This window comes from Gopherus evgoodei, chromosome 4, assembly GCF_007399415.2.
Source record: "Gopherus evgoodei ecotype Sinaloan lineage chromosome 4, rGopEvg1_v1.p, whole genome shotgun sequence".
NCBI lineage: Eukaryota > Metazoa > Chordata > Testudines > Testudinidae > Gopherus > Gopherus evgoodei.
The window spans coordinates 149,866,170-149,881,558 of NC_044325.1; the positions used below are offsets into that span (position 1 = coordinate 149,866,170).

Consider the following 15,389-nt stretch of genomic DNA (forward strand, 5'->3'; position numbering starts at 1 on the left):
CACAACATACCATAAACACACACAGTTACCTTGATATGTACTCACAAACATGTACACCCACAGACACAAACATACAAATGCCCCCACAACACTCCACACACAGAGCAGACAGCCATAGACACAAACATGCCAGAGACACACACTGATTACCTCAGGGTATATATATATGCACACACCCATGCTAATATAGACAACCAGATAAACACTGCATCCACAAACACAACAACATACTTATAACCCAGATACATGTGGCACACTCTCAAACACAACACATTGAGAGATGAATAATCTGCCAGCAACACCGTCTGGCTTACAGCACACATCGCCTCATCTGTTGTGCATATCCATTTAATATATACCAGCACTAAATAGACAAACTACCCTAAAGCCGTAGAACCCACCACTCCAGTCTACTAGTACAGCATATCACTAACTTGCATCAGTCCCAATGCCTTAGTTCTTGGTGAAGCATGTTTCAAAGTCTTTCCCTAATTAAAGATTTTCCTCCCAAATCCTCTCCTCAGGGCGTCCTTCACCTCTTTGTTCCTTAGGCTGTAGATCAGGGGGTTCAGCATGGGGATCACCACTGTGTAGAACACAGAGACCACTTTGTCTTGGTTCATGGAGGAGCTGGAGCTGGGTCGCAGATACATGAAGAGAGTTGTCCCAAAAAAGACAGTGACGGCCGTCAGGTGCGAGGCACAGGTGGAGAAGACTTTGTGCCTGCCCTCGGTGGAGCGGATCCTCAGGATGGCAGAAAGGATGTACACGTAGGAGATAAGGATGGCGAGGAGGCAGCTGATTTCAATTAAGCTGGCAAAGGCAAAGATCACCACCTCATTGATGAAGGTACTGGCACAGGAGAGCTTCAGCAGAGGAGGGACGTCACAGAAAAAGTGGTTGATGATGTTGGAGGCACAGAAGGGTAACTGAAACATACTGATGGTGTGTATCATCGAGTTGACAAACCCAGCTAGAAAGGAACCAGCCGCCAGCAGGACACAGACTCTGTGGGACATGATGACTGTATAGAGCAATGGGTTACAGATTGCCACATACCTGTCATATGCCATCACAGCCAGCAAGAGGCACTCAATACCAACAAATGAGCTAAAGAAAAAGAATTGGGTTGCACAGCCATTGAAAGAAATGACTTTGTTCCCAGCTAAGAAGCCCACCAGCAACTTGGGGGTGATGACAGAGGAGTAGCAGAAATCAACTAGAGACAAGTTAATGAGGAAGAAGTACATGGGGGTGTGAAGTTGGGGATCACTCCTGATTAATATGATCATCCCAAGATTCCCAGTCAGGGTGATAAGATAGATCACTAGGAACAACGAGAAGAGTGGGACCTGCAGCTCTGGATGATCTGTTAGCCCCAGAAAAATAAACTCTGTCACGGTGGTGAGGTTTCCATCAGCCATTTCTTCACTGTTTGTATTATTTACTGAGATACAATAGCATCACAGATGTCACAAGTGCCTAAGAGCTGTTAGGGCTTCCAGTCCATCTCTCTGAGGCTAGTGCAGAATTGATCCCCAGTGTAATTTTAAAATACCCCATGCAATGCAGTGTCAACCACTTCCCTTGAGAGGGAATTCCACATCCTGATAGACCTCTCTGACATGAAGATTCAGCCTAGATCTTTCCTTTTTCATTTTCATCCCCTTACACCTAGCAACACCATGCCTATGCATTGCACTAAAAAAAATTCCTTTCTACTGAGACAAATATTTGCCTAAACCCTTAAAATATTTGCTCACTGCCATTATGTCTCCTCTTCACACATTCATTATTCCTAACCTCAGCCAGACGTATTAGTTCTTTTAACTTTTCTCATTGATCATCTTTGTTGTTGATGCTTTTCTTGGAAATCTCTCCAATTTGTCTATCAGATCAAAAGAAGGAAATCAGAATGAGATTGAGAAGGGGTATTTTCATGGCTCAGGATAGATCTAAATCCATTAATCCTTCTGTCTTTCTCTCATTGCATTTCTGTCTTGCTCTCTCATCATGAGGATTCTAGGGGAGGAAAAAAAATGCTCTTAGAACATGGTGTATTCTACAGACACTTTCTGCAAAATATTTTGTTTAATCAAAAATTAAATTTCTGATTGAAAAAAGTCTAAACAGAAAATTGTCAGCCAGCCCTAATCCACCCCAGACCTATACAACACTTAAGCACAACAAAATGGGACACAAATGGGACCATAGACCTGGCTCTGACACGGAGGGGATTTCCTCCTCTATTAGGAAAAGAAGTAGATTTGAAAGAAATGGAGTCTATATTCTGAAGCAGGAGACACCCAGAATCGGTGAACCTACTTCTGGTAGAAAGGCATCATTTCCTCATTGGCTCCATGGCAATGACGTGTGTCGAAGGCCGATGTGTGTATTATATCAGGTTTGCAACTTTGGGGCTTTCTTTGTGACGTGTCCCCTAGCACCAATTAATATAAAATGCTGTGGGTTTATTTTTCTCCCCTCCATGGATTAATGTTTTGGAGCACACTTAGAATTTATTTTCCTCATGGGTGTGGATGGTTAGAAGTCACTTGTGCTCTTTGCTTTCTCCAAATTAAATATGAGCTGCAACACCATAAAGGAGCAGGAGGCCTCTGTCTGGAATACAGTCAGTTGTTCCTAGGTGTGTGTTAAAGGCAGGAAAACATTGGGTGTAATCCATGAAAACTTTAACATAACACAGTTAGAGATATTAACCATACTTTGCATAACAGCAGACCAATGAACTGAGAAATGTTGTGCCTGACATTTTACTGCAAATTAAGGGGCATCCTGGGGTAGGTGGCCCTCCAAACACATGCAGAGGTATTGGTAAACACATGGGCATTAGTGGGGGCATATCCCGATGCCTCCCCTTCCCAGTAGGTGTGTTTCCCCACTTCATAAAAGTTGCTTGGCATTGCCTTTTCTTTACATATCATTTGAGGGGGCTTCATAAGTGGATAGAAAGTTGGCTAGATCATCGGGCTCAATGGGTAGTGATCAATGGCTCCATGTCTAGTTGGCAGCCAGTATCAAACGGAGTGCCCCAAGGGTCGATCCTGGGGCTGGTTTTGTTCAATATCTTCATTAATGATCTGGAGGATGGAGTGGACTGCACTCTCAGCAAGTTTGCAGATGACACTAAACTGGGAGGAGTGGTAGATACAGAGGGACCCAGACAAATTAGAGGATTGGGCCAAAAGAAACCTCAACAAGGACAAATGCAGAGTCCTACATTTAGGATGGAAGAATCCCATGCACAGCTGCAGACTAGGGACCAAATGGCTAGGCAGCAGTTCCGCAGAAAGGGACCTAGATGTTACAGTGGACAAGAAGCTGGATATGAGTCAACAGTGTGCCCTTGTTGCCAAGATGGCTAATGGCATTTTGGGCTGTATAAGTAGGAGCATTGCCAGCAGATTGAGGGACATGATCATTCCCCTCTATTCGACATTGGTGAGGACTCAGCTGGACTACTGTGTCCAGTTTTGGGGCCCACACTACAAGAAGACTGTGGTAAAATTGGAAAGAGTCCAGCGGAGGGCAACAAAAATGATTAGGGAGCTGGAACACATGACTCATGAGGAGAGGCTGAGGGAACTGGGACTGTTTAGTCTGCAGAAGAGAAGAATGGGGGGGATTTGATAGCTGCTTTCAACTACCTGAAAGGGGGTTCCAAAGAGGATGGATCTAGACTGTTCTCAGTGGTACCTGATGACAGAACAAGGGGTAATGGTCTCAAGTTGCAGTGGGGGAGGTTTAGGTTGGATATTAGGAAAAACCTCATACACAATCATATTGACGGTGACCATCAAAGCCTTCCCAAAACGTATTTCTGCTTTTAGGTTCCCGATTTTAAACAGGGAATAGTGATCAGCTCATTCCTGGTCAGGAGACAGGTCAAAGGCAAATAAGGTGTAACCCTGTGCAAACTCCTAACGGTCGATTAACAAAGAACAATCTTTCATGTGTTTACCAGCCGTCTGTACTAGATTCATGTACTCTATCACAAAGTGTCCAGCCTCAAAGTCTGGTTGCAGAGGCTTGGTTGGTATCTGTTCACCATCCACATACAAGGCCACAAAGTTAATATCGTAATGTTTAAAATGAAAGGAGTTTTTAGCATAACTTCCACTAAAGGCATCATTATCCACAAACCCTAGGGCAAGCATTTTGGGTAACTGTCCCAAGAACAGGTTCCCCTGGTTACTGAGCCTGCTGCCCGCGGGAATGCTAATCACTCTCATTCCCAAACAGATGCCCAGGGCCACCCATACTTTCTTCACAAAAAGGGACACTGATATAATCCGTAGTTTAAAGCCTTTGGCTGCATCCCCTATTAAACAGAAGGCGTCTTTACTGCTCGCCAGTTTAATTTTCACATCCACTCTGTTCAACAAATTTTTTTCCTGAAAAAACAGGTCGCTGTGTAGATGACCCACCAGCTCTACCATCCTGCTCAGAGCCATCAGCTTTGCCCAGCTCACAAACCCTAGATTCCCACCATCCAACTCCTTTTTTTCATGTTGTCTGACAGTGTCTTTGTAAAACAGGCCAGCAGAAAATTGCATGGCGAGGGTGTCGTCGCTGGAATTGAGAACAGATTCTATAAAGGCCCTGTAAGGGTAACAGTTTTTGCTTTGGCTTACAAGGCAGTCTCCCAGTGTGACATCCAACTGACTGAAAATAGAGGCCAAGGGGTAATTCACCAGGCCCACCTCAGCGTCCTCGGCAAGTTCAGTTCTGTCTCCTTTTACAATCTTGCAACATAGGTACAGCAGCATGTTGTTTAAATCCATATAATCTATGCCATTCCTTGCTATAAAAAAGTTGATGGGGGCAGCCTCCATAATGGCCGATAGAGGCGGCACCTTGATGTAAATGCTTTTCTCAATGCTGGTTAGCATAGGGGCCATTTGGAACAGGTCTAGTTCTGATTTGGTGCACTCTTCAGACTCGCACACCTGTTCCTCCCACCTGACAGCCATTGTGCTGTACTATGGGACACTGACTTTCATGCATGTGCAGCCTGGGGGAATGGATGTGGTGGAGCAACACAAGCTGATCTCTCTCTGTTTTACACCATTGTGATCCCCATGATGAACCCCCCTGAGGAACAAGGAGGTGAAGGACACCTTCAGGAAAGTGCTAAGCAGGAAAATATGTCTTCACAGATTATAATTTAGAGGATTCACAGGGTGATGCTTTCAGTTGTGCTTTGACCCTAGCAGGTTTCACAAAGTAAACAAGGCTAGACATGTAGCCTATGTGTAATGTAAGGAAGGATGGTTGGCTCTGTTAAGCATTCATTCTGGATTTAGGAAATATATGTTCAAATCTTGGTTCATCCAAGAGAATGTATGAACTAAATCCATGGCTGGAGTAAATTACTGTAGCTCCATCAGCATCAACAGTCCAGATCCCAAGCTGGTGCAAAGAAGCCTTAGCTCCATTAATTGGGCAGTCGCTGGGGCAGATTTACAGCTGGTAACAGACTATAGCTTCGCTGGAATCAATAAGGCCAGACACCAGGTGGTTTAAAGTGGCATAGATCCACTGGAGTCGATGGGCCACAGCTGCAGTTGGCATAAACAAATCTGTGCCACTCATCTGCAGTCAAAAAGGCCAGTTCCATAGCTGGTGTAAATCAGCATTGCTCCGCTGGAGTCAACTGAGGTATACAGATTTAAACCCTCTGAGGATCAGGCTCACTGTGTGTATGAGTGGTGAAGGTAAAATCCCGGTTATCTTTTGTAAAATTTCACCATTAAACTGTCTACAAATAAAAATCAAATCCTGTAATGTGATGATGTGTTTTTCCTCATTGCACTTCTCCTTTCCTATCTCTTGGTATCGCTTTCCCCGCAGTCTTTCACAACGGCTTTCCCTTCACTCTGCTTTTTCCCCTGGTGTTTCTCAGTTGTTGTCCTTTCTTGTCTCCTCTCCATCTGCTCCACCCCTTTCCCCTTTGTTGTGACCTTCACCTCCTTTCCAAACATCACATGGCTCCCTTTGCTCCAACCCATGCATGCTCACTTCCCCCTTCATTCCCTTGGAAGATACTTAGGGTTTGTCTCTACAGCCCCTGGGGTATAAATTTACCTTGCCCTAGCCTGCTGCACACTAAATGGCCATGTGGATAGACCCTGCTGCTGCACTCTAAAATGTCCATAGTTCACTTTCATTTACTGTAGTTTCAAACAGGAGTGTGATGAAGGGGAGGAGGGGTTAGCTCCCTTTTATGGACAACCAGTGTTGTCTTTAAGGGGAAAAAGGTAACCCTTAAAATAAATGAGGTGTGGTAGAGGGAAAGAAAATGGATACCCCTTTTGCTCAGAAGTGCAGATACGACACATTCTGGTATCTGATCACCCAGTGGACCAATACCTTAGGTATAGTGTGGTGTAAAATGAAGAGGAGACAAGTAAGTAAGGAAAAAAACAAAGAGATACATATTAAGGATAAAAATACAATTAATAGGGAAGGGGAAGAAAACCACAAATGCAAACAGCACTAGAATCAATGACAACAATAGTAACAGTGACTTCAGTGGGGCATGAAACCCGGATCCAGATAAATCCCTCCCTTGGCCAAATACCCTATAACAACCATCCTACCCAGTCTAAGTGCTGGGTTGTGTGCAGTGGCGATGCTCAGGACTTGTACTATTGGGCTAGTGGAAAGCCCTCAAGGAGGAACTCTGAGGAGTCCAATGGATGAATGGTGATCTCCGTGGAAGAGAAGCCCTCTGGAGATGGAAGAGCAGGATAAGTTAGGTGTTGAAGGTCTTCTCCGGTGTCTTCAGGATAGATGTCACTCTCATCGATATGGTTGGAACCGCCATGAGATGGTGCCGCTCAGATGGAAAGCAGCCTCATTTGCACAGGAATCAGTCCTTTACTGATCTCAAGGCAGGAAAAAGTGGAATATTCCAAATTGCCACACCAAACAAATCTGAGGTAAATCGAAGGTAACAGAACTTTCAGGGATTTGGGAGGGAAAACAGATGGAAAGTCCAGAGCTCAAAGGTGGGAAAATCCAGTTCTAACCAGTTAGGGCTAGCTCTGAGTCAGTGCCCCTGAGGTAAACAAGGATTGAATCCTGAAGTCACATGTCACAGACTCCATTTTGTATTTCTTACTTTTAATTATCTCAACACCAGCCAGCCAGTAGCTATGAAATCTCTCTTAATAGCTGTTCTCTAATTGCTCTACCTGTAAAGGGTTAAAAAGTCTCACTGCAGGAACAGGAATAAGATGATATACCACTGTAAGGCACCTTGATGCTGGTAAAACTCCATGGAGGGTTAAAAAACTTGCTGCTATTCTAAATGGTTAGATTAAAAGCTTAGTCATAATTTAATAATATATAATTATGGTTAATGAGTGAGTTTAGATGAGGTAACACCTAACTTAGGCTAAAGCCTTGATGGCATGTGTGTTGTTCTGTAAATTCTTCTCCTATATAGCTTTTCTTAAAATGATATTACTGCTGAAAGAACGAAGGTGACATGTTCTTCTGGAAGTTCTGAGGTAAATTGCACAAACCTGTACTAAAAAGAAGCCCTTTTTACTGGGAAAAACCAAAGGGTGGATTGACATAGGACAGAATGACATAGAAACTGTCCAAACAGCAATAAAAATTGTGTAAATTGAAGCTTGGGCATGTGTAATGTACAGGTTACATAACCACACACCCCCCCCCAACACACAAATGTTTGATGTGTTAAAAGCTGACTGGAGTAAAGTTAAGTAATATAAAATGTGGAAATATACAAAAATCCAAGTGGACAAAGCCCAAATCAGAGAAACACAGGACTGGAAACTGAAAGAACAGGGCTGAAGGACCAGACCAAGAAAACAGAGGAGGTGACAACCATCATGGAGTGCAGGACAACTTCTCGGTGCCATGTTGTGATGTTCTCCTGGTGTTATCTGGACTGTTATCTGCTAGGTCATCCCAATCCTGGACTCTGGGAGCCTGCCTTACTCTGCTCTGCTATGAGAACCCCCACTCCTAGGCTGTTCATGGACAGACTCTGGTATGTAAGCTGCTCCTTGGATTGTGCAACCAAATGGCATTAGCCAATATCTCCGGTCCCAGATACAGCCCTAGGAACCTCCATCTTGCAGTGTCCAGTTATGCCCACTGGATGCTGCAAGCTTACATGAGTTTGTCAATTTAACAAAGAAATTGATACGTACCAGGCTTGTTATCCCAAGGGGAGTCTCTGACATGCTTCAAACCAAACGCACTGCTTCAGGTAGAATAAAAAAACACATTTGTTAACTACAAAGGTAGATTTTATGTGATTATAAGTCAAAGCACAAGAAGTCAGATTTGATCAAATGAAATAAAAGCAAAACGCATTCTAAGCTGATCTTAACACTTTCAATGCCCTTACAAACTTAGATGCTTCTCACTACAGGCTGACTGTTTGGCCTTCAGTCAGCTCTCCCCTTTGATCAGCACTTCAGTCACTTGGTGGTGATGTCTGTAAATAGAGGTGGAAGAGAGAGGAAGAGCCTGGCAAACATCTCTCCCTTTTATCATGTTCTTTCTTCCCTTTTGGCTTTGCACCCCGCCCCCCAACTTCAGAGTCAGATGAGCATTACCTCATCACAGTCCCAAACTGACCAAAGGAAGAGGGGTGACTCATTTGAGAGTCCAACAGATCCTCTTGTTGCTGCATAAGCCCCAGTGTCCTTTGTTCCTGTGAAGTTGGGCTGGGTTTATCTCATACATGCCTGATGAGGTGTGAACTGTCCCTCTGCTCTTGAAGAGTTTTTGCCTGGGCTTGTTTTAAGCCATGAGGACACATTTCAGCCTCATAATTATATACATAAAATTGCAACTTATAAGATTACTATAACATCATTATAACAACAATGCTCGGTACATTATGAGCCTTCTGAAGACACTCGATATGACAAACTTTGCACTGGATACCACACAATCATTTTATAAGAATGAACATGGGGGTGTAGGGTGTTCCCCCAAGGTACAGAGCATTACACATGTATTTAATCTCTAGTATTTTAAAAAATCCACAGCTGTAGCAGTACTTTTCCCCTGAATGCTGAGGTTATAGCACCCTCATGTGGCCATCCCTATGTTAAAATCCTTGTACATTTGATAAAACAACCCAAATCTCAAAGTCCTTTGCAATAGGCACATTTCTTCATTTTGCAGTTGGGGAAAAGGAAGCACAGAGAAGTTAAGTGACTTGCCCAGGGACACAAGGTGAGACACCAGCACAACAGAGAGCAGAATCCAACCCTCAATCTCTTTCAGCTCTCAATCTCTGCTTTGCTGGACCATGCTCTCACTGTAATCCTGTGTTCCTTGTTCACCTCTAAACTACAGTGGACTGACAGAATCAGCACTAAGGGAATATTAGAGAAGATTTAAAGGGAAAAATTAAATGGGGTTTCATAAAAAGATACACAATCCACTCCTGTACAGTGCACAGATGCAGTATTTCTGATTACTGCTTATGATGTTGACAGAAGCTTTAAAATGTGTATATATCCCATTCGAAAATAACCAATTCATTTCAGCCTAGATCAGCCATGAAAATGTTCAGTCCACATTAGGAGCATGCCTTCTATTGGAGTACTGCATGAAGGATAATTACCATGAATAATAGTAAGGGTACATGATTCTTATCTAGCACTTTTCTTCATTAAATCTCAAAGCACCTGACAAAATGGGTCAGGGTCATTAACCCCATTTTACAGATAAGAAAACTGAGGCACAAAGATGTGAAGTGACTTGAAATGTGACTAGTGGGAACATGATCCAGATGATGCATAGCTCAGGAAACTTACATAAACTTTCTTAGAGAGGGTGAAAATTATTCTTTTCCTGCTGAATTTCAGCCCCATGGTCCTGACGTATCAATTTCAAACCCTCCAAGGAATTCTGTGGCTGATCAATTCTTAACTCTTTTTCAATTTTTTGGAATCACCAGCAAACTGAAAAATCCATTTTTCCCCCAGCTGTAATACGCAGAGAATAAAAGCACATGATATTCAAGTGCTCGGGTGGGAAACATTATTTTTTTTCCAATGTAGCCTCCTTCTTTCAATGGGATTTAGGCTGAAGGCTAGAGTGAGTGAGAAAGTGTCCCCCCTCCACCAGTGGAAAATTACAACAAAATATGAAAAAAAAATCCACAGAAATCTTTTATTTGGGGAAAAAATACCCCCCCCCCTGAAATATTTCAGCACAAGTATTTTGACTCGGAAATGTTACTGTGGTGATTACAGGAGATGTCACTTGACCTGGAAGCCTGACATTTAAAAGTAAATGGAAGCATAATCTCTAACCTCACCGGTCAGACTATATCTCCCATTATGCACCATGCTCTTCCAGAATGATGAGTGAAATTGGCTGCATCATGGGAATCCTTGCTGCCATGCATCCTGGGAGATGTACTCTCTCTGGGGAGTGCAGGCCTGAGGGGAGAATGGGGAACACAAGAAAGGAAACCATACTGCATCTTCCAAGAGTCATATTGGTGGATATCTAAGTTGCAATATTTGGGGGTTTAGTTGAAATATTTAGCTTCTTAGCCAAATATTTTGGCTTGAGGGCATTTAATTGTCAATGAAAAATCAAAATTTTCCACAGAAATAAGACATAGTATTAGGGAAAAAATCTTTGTCACAACTTCATCTTCTGTCGAAAACAGTTACAATGGAAAATTTTGAAGCCTCTATTATAAGGTCTCTGGAGTTGACACCTTGTTCTCATATTGACTGTGAGGCAAATAGCCTTCTTTGTCACTACAGAGTATAAATAAATAATGGGCCGGATCAGAGCCTGCCCTGTTTGCCTGCGTGCAGGGGAGTAATCACAAATAAGACACACTCCACAGCCACATCCCTTCATGGCTTCACAGCACCTTGACTGTGGAAGCATAAGCATAAGAAAAACTGTGTATTCCCTAACCGACCACTCTGCTGTAGGTCCTTTAGAAGATTTTACCCTCAGAAAGGAGAAAATATGTTTTCTGTCTATTATTTTCCTCAGGGCAGCCTTCACCCCCTTGTTCCTCAGACCGTAGATCAGGGGGTTCAGCATGGGGGTTATCATTGTGTAGAACACAGTGGCCACTTTGTCTGTATTCAGCGAGTAACTGGAATTTGGGGGTAAATACACAAAAGGAAGAGTCCCATAGAAAATGGTGACAGCCATCAGGTGGGAGGAGCAGATGGAGAAGGCTTTGTGCCTGCCCTCAGCAGAACGGATCCGAAGGATGGCAGGGGTAATAAAAGGAATAGGAGACGAGGACTGCTTAGAACAGAACTTAGGTCAGCCAAGCCTGCTAGAGCAAAAAGCATAATTTCATTGGTACATGTGTCACTGCAGGAGAGTGACAGCAGGGGAGGGATACCACAGATGAAATGATTGATGACATTAGAGCTGCAGAAAAACAAAGTGAACACTGAACCAATGACCACTGATGAAGTCACAATGCCCATGACGTACGACCCAACCACCATCCTGGCACAGATTCTCTTGGTCATAGTTGCTGTATAGAGCAGTGTGTTACAGGTGGCTACATAACAATCATACGCCATTGCGGCCAGAAGGTAACACTCACTAATAGCACACACACCACAGACATAGAGTTGGACATACTCAAGGGGTTTGGGAGTACTGATTTAATTATTCCAGTAGAAAAATCACACCCCAAAATCAAATGCTTAAATCTGTACAAAAACTGAGTGTCGAACAAGAACTCAGTTTGTCTCTCTCTATCCATGTAGTTGAACCTGACTCATCAAGCTGCACTATAGATAGAGTGACTACATGATCTTATCACTTTCCCCTTCTCCTCCTTTCCTCTTCTCTTTCTTAAAACCATTTGTCAAGTCTTGTCTTCAAATTCAATTGCAACCTTTTTCTTGGCAGGGACTGTCTTCTCAATTTGTGTTTGTACTGTGTCTAGCACAATAGGCTCTAGATCTTATCACAACTTCTGGGCATAATTTGATATTTGTCTTTCTCATGAGAAATGAACAGCGGCATTGATATTTGAAAGAGATTTGGCCATATTGCATTAGCAAGACAAATACAACTTAAACTTTTTTTCTATGGAAGGACGTTTATCTTCATTGACATTGATCTCTGTCATTTCACATATTTCCTGTATTAGGCAAGTTCTAAGTACAACTGTTTTTGTATGTACACCATATATCAACAACATAAGTCTAACATAATGTGTAAAATGTAACGAGGGATTTAGGAGAGTTAAGATTGAAACCGATTAGAAAATATTCAAAGAAATATGTATCCAAAACAAGAACATTATGGAGATGACAAAACTAAAAGAAAGCAGAAAAATATTGTTAGAACTGGTTGAAAAATTAATTATTTTTCACAGGAAATTTTAAAAACTATAATTAAAAAATATGTAGGTTTATTTTTTGAAGAGAAACACGAACTGGTTTTGGTTTAAGTTTTCAGAATTATTTACCCCAAACCAAAAAATGTTACCAATTTTCCCTTACAGATTTCTTATTTTCCACAGCACCCTTTTCATGGAAGATTTCATTTTAGTTGAAAACCCAATTTTTCACTGAAAATAAAAGATTTCAATGAAAAAAATTTCAACCCCATCTCCATCTCCTACAGACCGAGGTTAGCTTTTGGAGGGTATGCTGGCACCATTTACCCAAGTCCTGTTGGAAGGTTTTGAAGGAGTTCCCAGTTGTTCATTGCTTGTTCCAAAAGAGGACATCAAACAACAATGAAACTCAAGCCACAAAATCTGGAAGTGACCAGCTGTTCCCTGCACACAACGTAACAGCCAAAGATACTTCTACCTTTGAAACTAGGGGTGTGATTCCCAGCTCCTCTAACATATTAGTGCTAGCTATCATCGAACTAGCATGCTAAAAAAATTGCAGTAGAGCCATGGCAGCTTGTGCAATAGTGAGTGATGGCTTGGCCTAGCTGCACTGAGTATGCGCCCTTAGGTCTAGTCAAGTTTGTACTTAGGACAGCTAGTTCATTCTGCTGCTCACCACTGCATATGCAACCACAGCTACACTATTATTTTTAGCAAGTATGTCTATATGACATAGGTGGCCAAACCGTGGCTCGCAAGCCATATGCTGATCTTTTACAACTAAAGTGAGGTTCGTGGAGCCCTACGCCACTCCCCCTCCCTCATTTTCCACCTACCAGACTGGGCAGGTGGATCTTGGGGTTTGTGCCCTGCAGCAGTGTGGTGGGGCTAGGTGCTTTTGCCCAGTGAAGGGGGTCTTGGAGCTTCAGCCCCGTGGGACATGCTACTGGGGCTTCAATCCCACTCCTGCTGAATCCCCAAGCCCTGGCAGGTGCCTCCTGCTTGGCTGAAGCCCCAAGCCCCCACTCCCTGCAGGGCTGGAGCACTGAGCCCCCACAGGTGCCTCCCATGGGGCTGAAGCCCCAAGATCTCCATCCCTTCAGGGCAGAAGCCCAAGCCCCACCATCCTGCCGCAGGGCTGAAGCTCCCTCCAGCAAGCTCACCCCAGCTCTCAAACTTCTGAAGATTGTTGTATGCGGCTTGGAGGGTCAGTATATTTGGCCACCCCTGCAATATGAGCTAGGAATCACACCCCTAGCACCAAGTGTAGACCTACCAATAAAGTTGAGCAAATAGATACCTTTCCTCCTCATTAAATAGTCACCAGAAACTTAGGCATGACAGTAGAGGAGTAACAAAAATCTATAAAATACCAACTACTCAAGTGACAGTACATCAAATCATAGAAATGTAAGTCTGGAAGAGACCTTGAGAAGTCATCAAGTCCAATTCCCTGCATGATGGCAGAACCAAGTAAACCTAGAACATCTCTGACAGTTATTTGTCTAACTGTTTTTTATAAACTCCAGTGATGGGGATTTTACAACCCTTTGGAACAGAGCCACCCAGAGGATTCAGGGGTCCTGGGGCAAAGCAATTTTGGGGACCCTTTCCATAAAAAAAAGTTGTGATACTGTAGAATATTATATTCTCGTGGGCCTGTGGGGCAAGGGGCCTGAGGCAAATTGCCCCACTTGGCCTGAGGCAAATTGCCCCCCCTTCTCCCGGCAGCCCTGCTGGAGGCATATTCTCAAGTTTAACTACCCTTAGAGTTAGAAAGCTTTCCTAATATCTAATCTAAATCTCCAGATTAAGACTGTTACTTCTTGTGCTACCATCAGCAGACATGGAGAGCAATTGATCAGCAGCCTCCTTGTAACAACCCTTAACATATTTGAAGAATATTATCAGGTGCCCCCTCATTCTTCTTTTTGTAGTTTTTAAACTTTTCCCCATAAGACAGGTTTTCTAAATCTTTTATCATTTTTGTTGCTCTCCTCTAGACTCTCTATAATCTGTCCACATCCTAACTAAAGTGAGCTACCCAGAATTGGACACAGGCCTCACCCAGGCCAAGTAAGTGGAACATTTACCTCCCATGTCTTAAATCTGACATTCCTGTTAATACATCCCAGAATGATGTTAACCTTTTTCACAGCTGCATCACATTGTTGACGCATTCAGTTTGTGATCCACTCTATACCCCAGACCCTTTTCAGCAGTACTCCCATTTAGCCAGTAATTCCCCATTTTGTAGTCGTGCATTTGATTTTTCCTTCCTAAATCAAGTACTTTGCACTTGTCTTTATTGACATTGGGGTTTGCAGAGCCAAGGGTTAATGCTGATTAACATGATCATCCTATTGGATCAGTCCCCACAGGCAAGGTAGGCAGGGGGCTGCCTTGTCAGAGGATCTCACTGGAGTTGAGGGTGAGCTATGCATCCTAGTGTCTAGTTGGAGTCTGCTGTGTGAATGCTCACTGAAAGAAACTTAGGTGCCTAGCAGACTTTAATAGTGAAAACCCAGGTGTCTAGGCATTTAAGGTACCTCCAGGGTTAGTTGGAAGGCGATATGGAGGTTTGAGGATCTCCATGACAGTAAATGTTGGACTTAGACCCGAGATGTGGGAGACTCAGCTTTGAATCCCCACTCCAAAGCAAGGACTTGAACTCAGTTCTTCTCCTCGCAGTTGAATGCCCCAGCAATCAGGCTATAGGTGTACTGAGGTAAGCTGGGCTGCTTTCAGCTCCTCATAGTGAAGCTGTTTTGCTTTGTATAAATGCTTACAGTCATACGAGAAGAGACTTGAGCTGTCTCTTCCCCTTGCCAGATGAGCAATGTAACCACCAGGCTACAGGATCTTTTTCTGCTCTCCTCTTAAAGCTGTTCCACTCTGTAAAATGCTTAAACATTCATTAGCCAAAAGAGTGAGAGAACAACTCACTAGCCTGGTGATTAAGGCACTCCCCTAGGATGTAGGAAATGTGGATTCCCCTCTCTCTTCCGTAGAGTTGGGATTT

The 15,389-nt window shown here is 43.2% G+C and overlaps 3 protein-coding genes across 3 annotated transcripts; all 3 read right to left on the reverse strand.

The window, feature by feature from the left end:
- Positions 1-488: 488 nt before the first annotated feature.
- Positions 489-1,424, reverse strand: LOC115651019 (olfactory receptor 1020-like). The gene has a single exon (XM_030561813.1). It carries the CDS (start codon positions 1,422-1,424, stop codon positions 489-491), a length of 936 nt encoding a protein of 311 aa, XP_030417673.1.
- Positions 1,425-3,941: 2,517 nt separating this feature from the next.
- LOC115651286 (uncharacterized protein F54H12.2-like) lies at positions 3,942-4,994 on the reverse strand. The gene has a single exon (XM_030562224.1). The coding sequence runs from the start codon at positions 4,992-4,994 to the stop codon at positions 3,942-3,944; it is 1,053 nt and encodes a 350-aa protein (XP_030418084.1).
- Positions 4,995-10,406: 5,412 nt separating this feature from the next.
- Positions 10,407-12,151, reverse strand: LOC115651287 (olfactory receptor 1019-like). The gene is given in 4 exon segments (XM_030562225.1): positions 10,407-10,466; positions 10,999-11,309; positions 11,312-11,616; positions 12,093-12,151. Coding segments are annotated over 4 exon segments (735 nt in total).
- Positions 12,152-15,389: the final 3,238 nt, after the last annotated feature.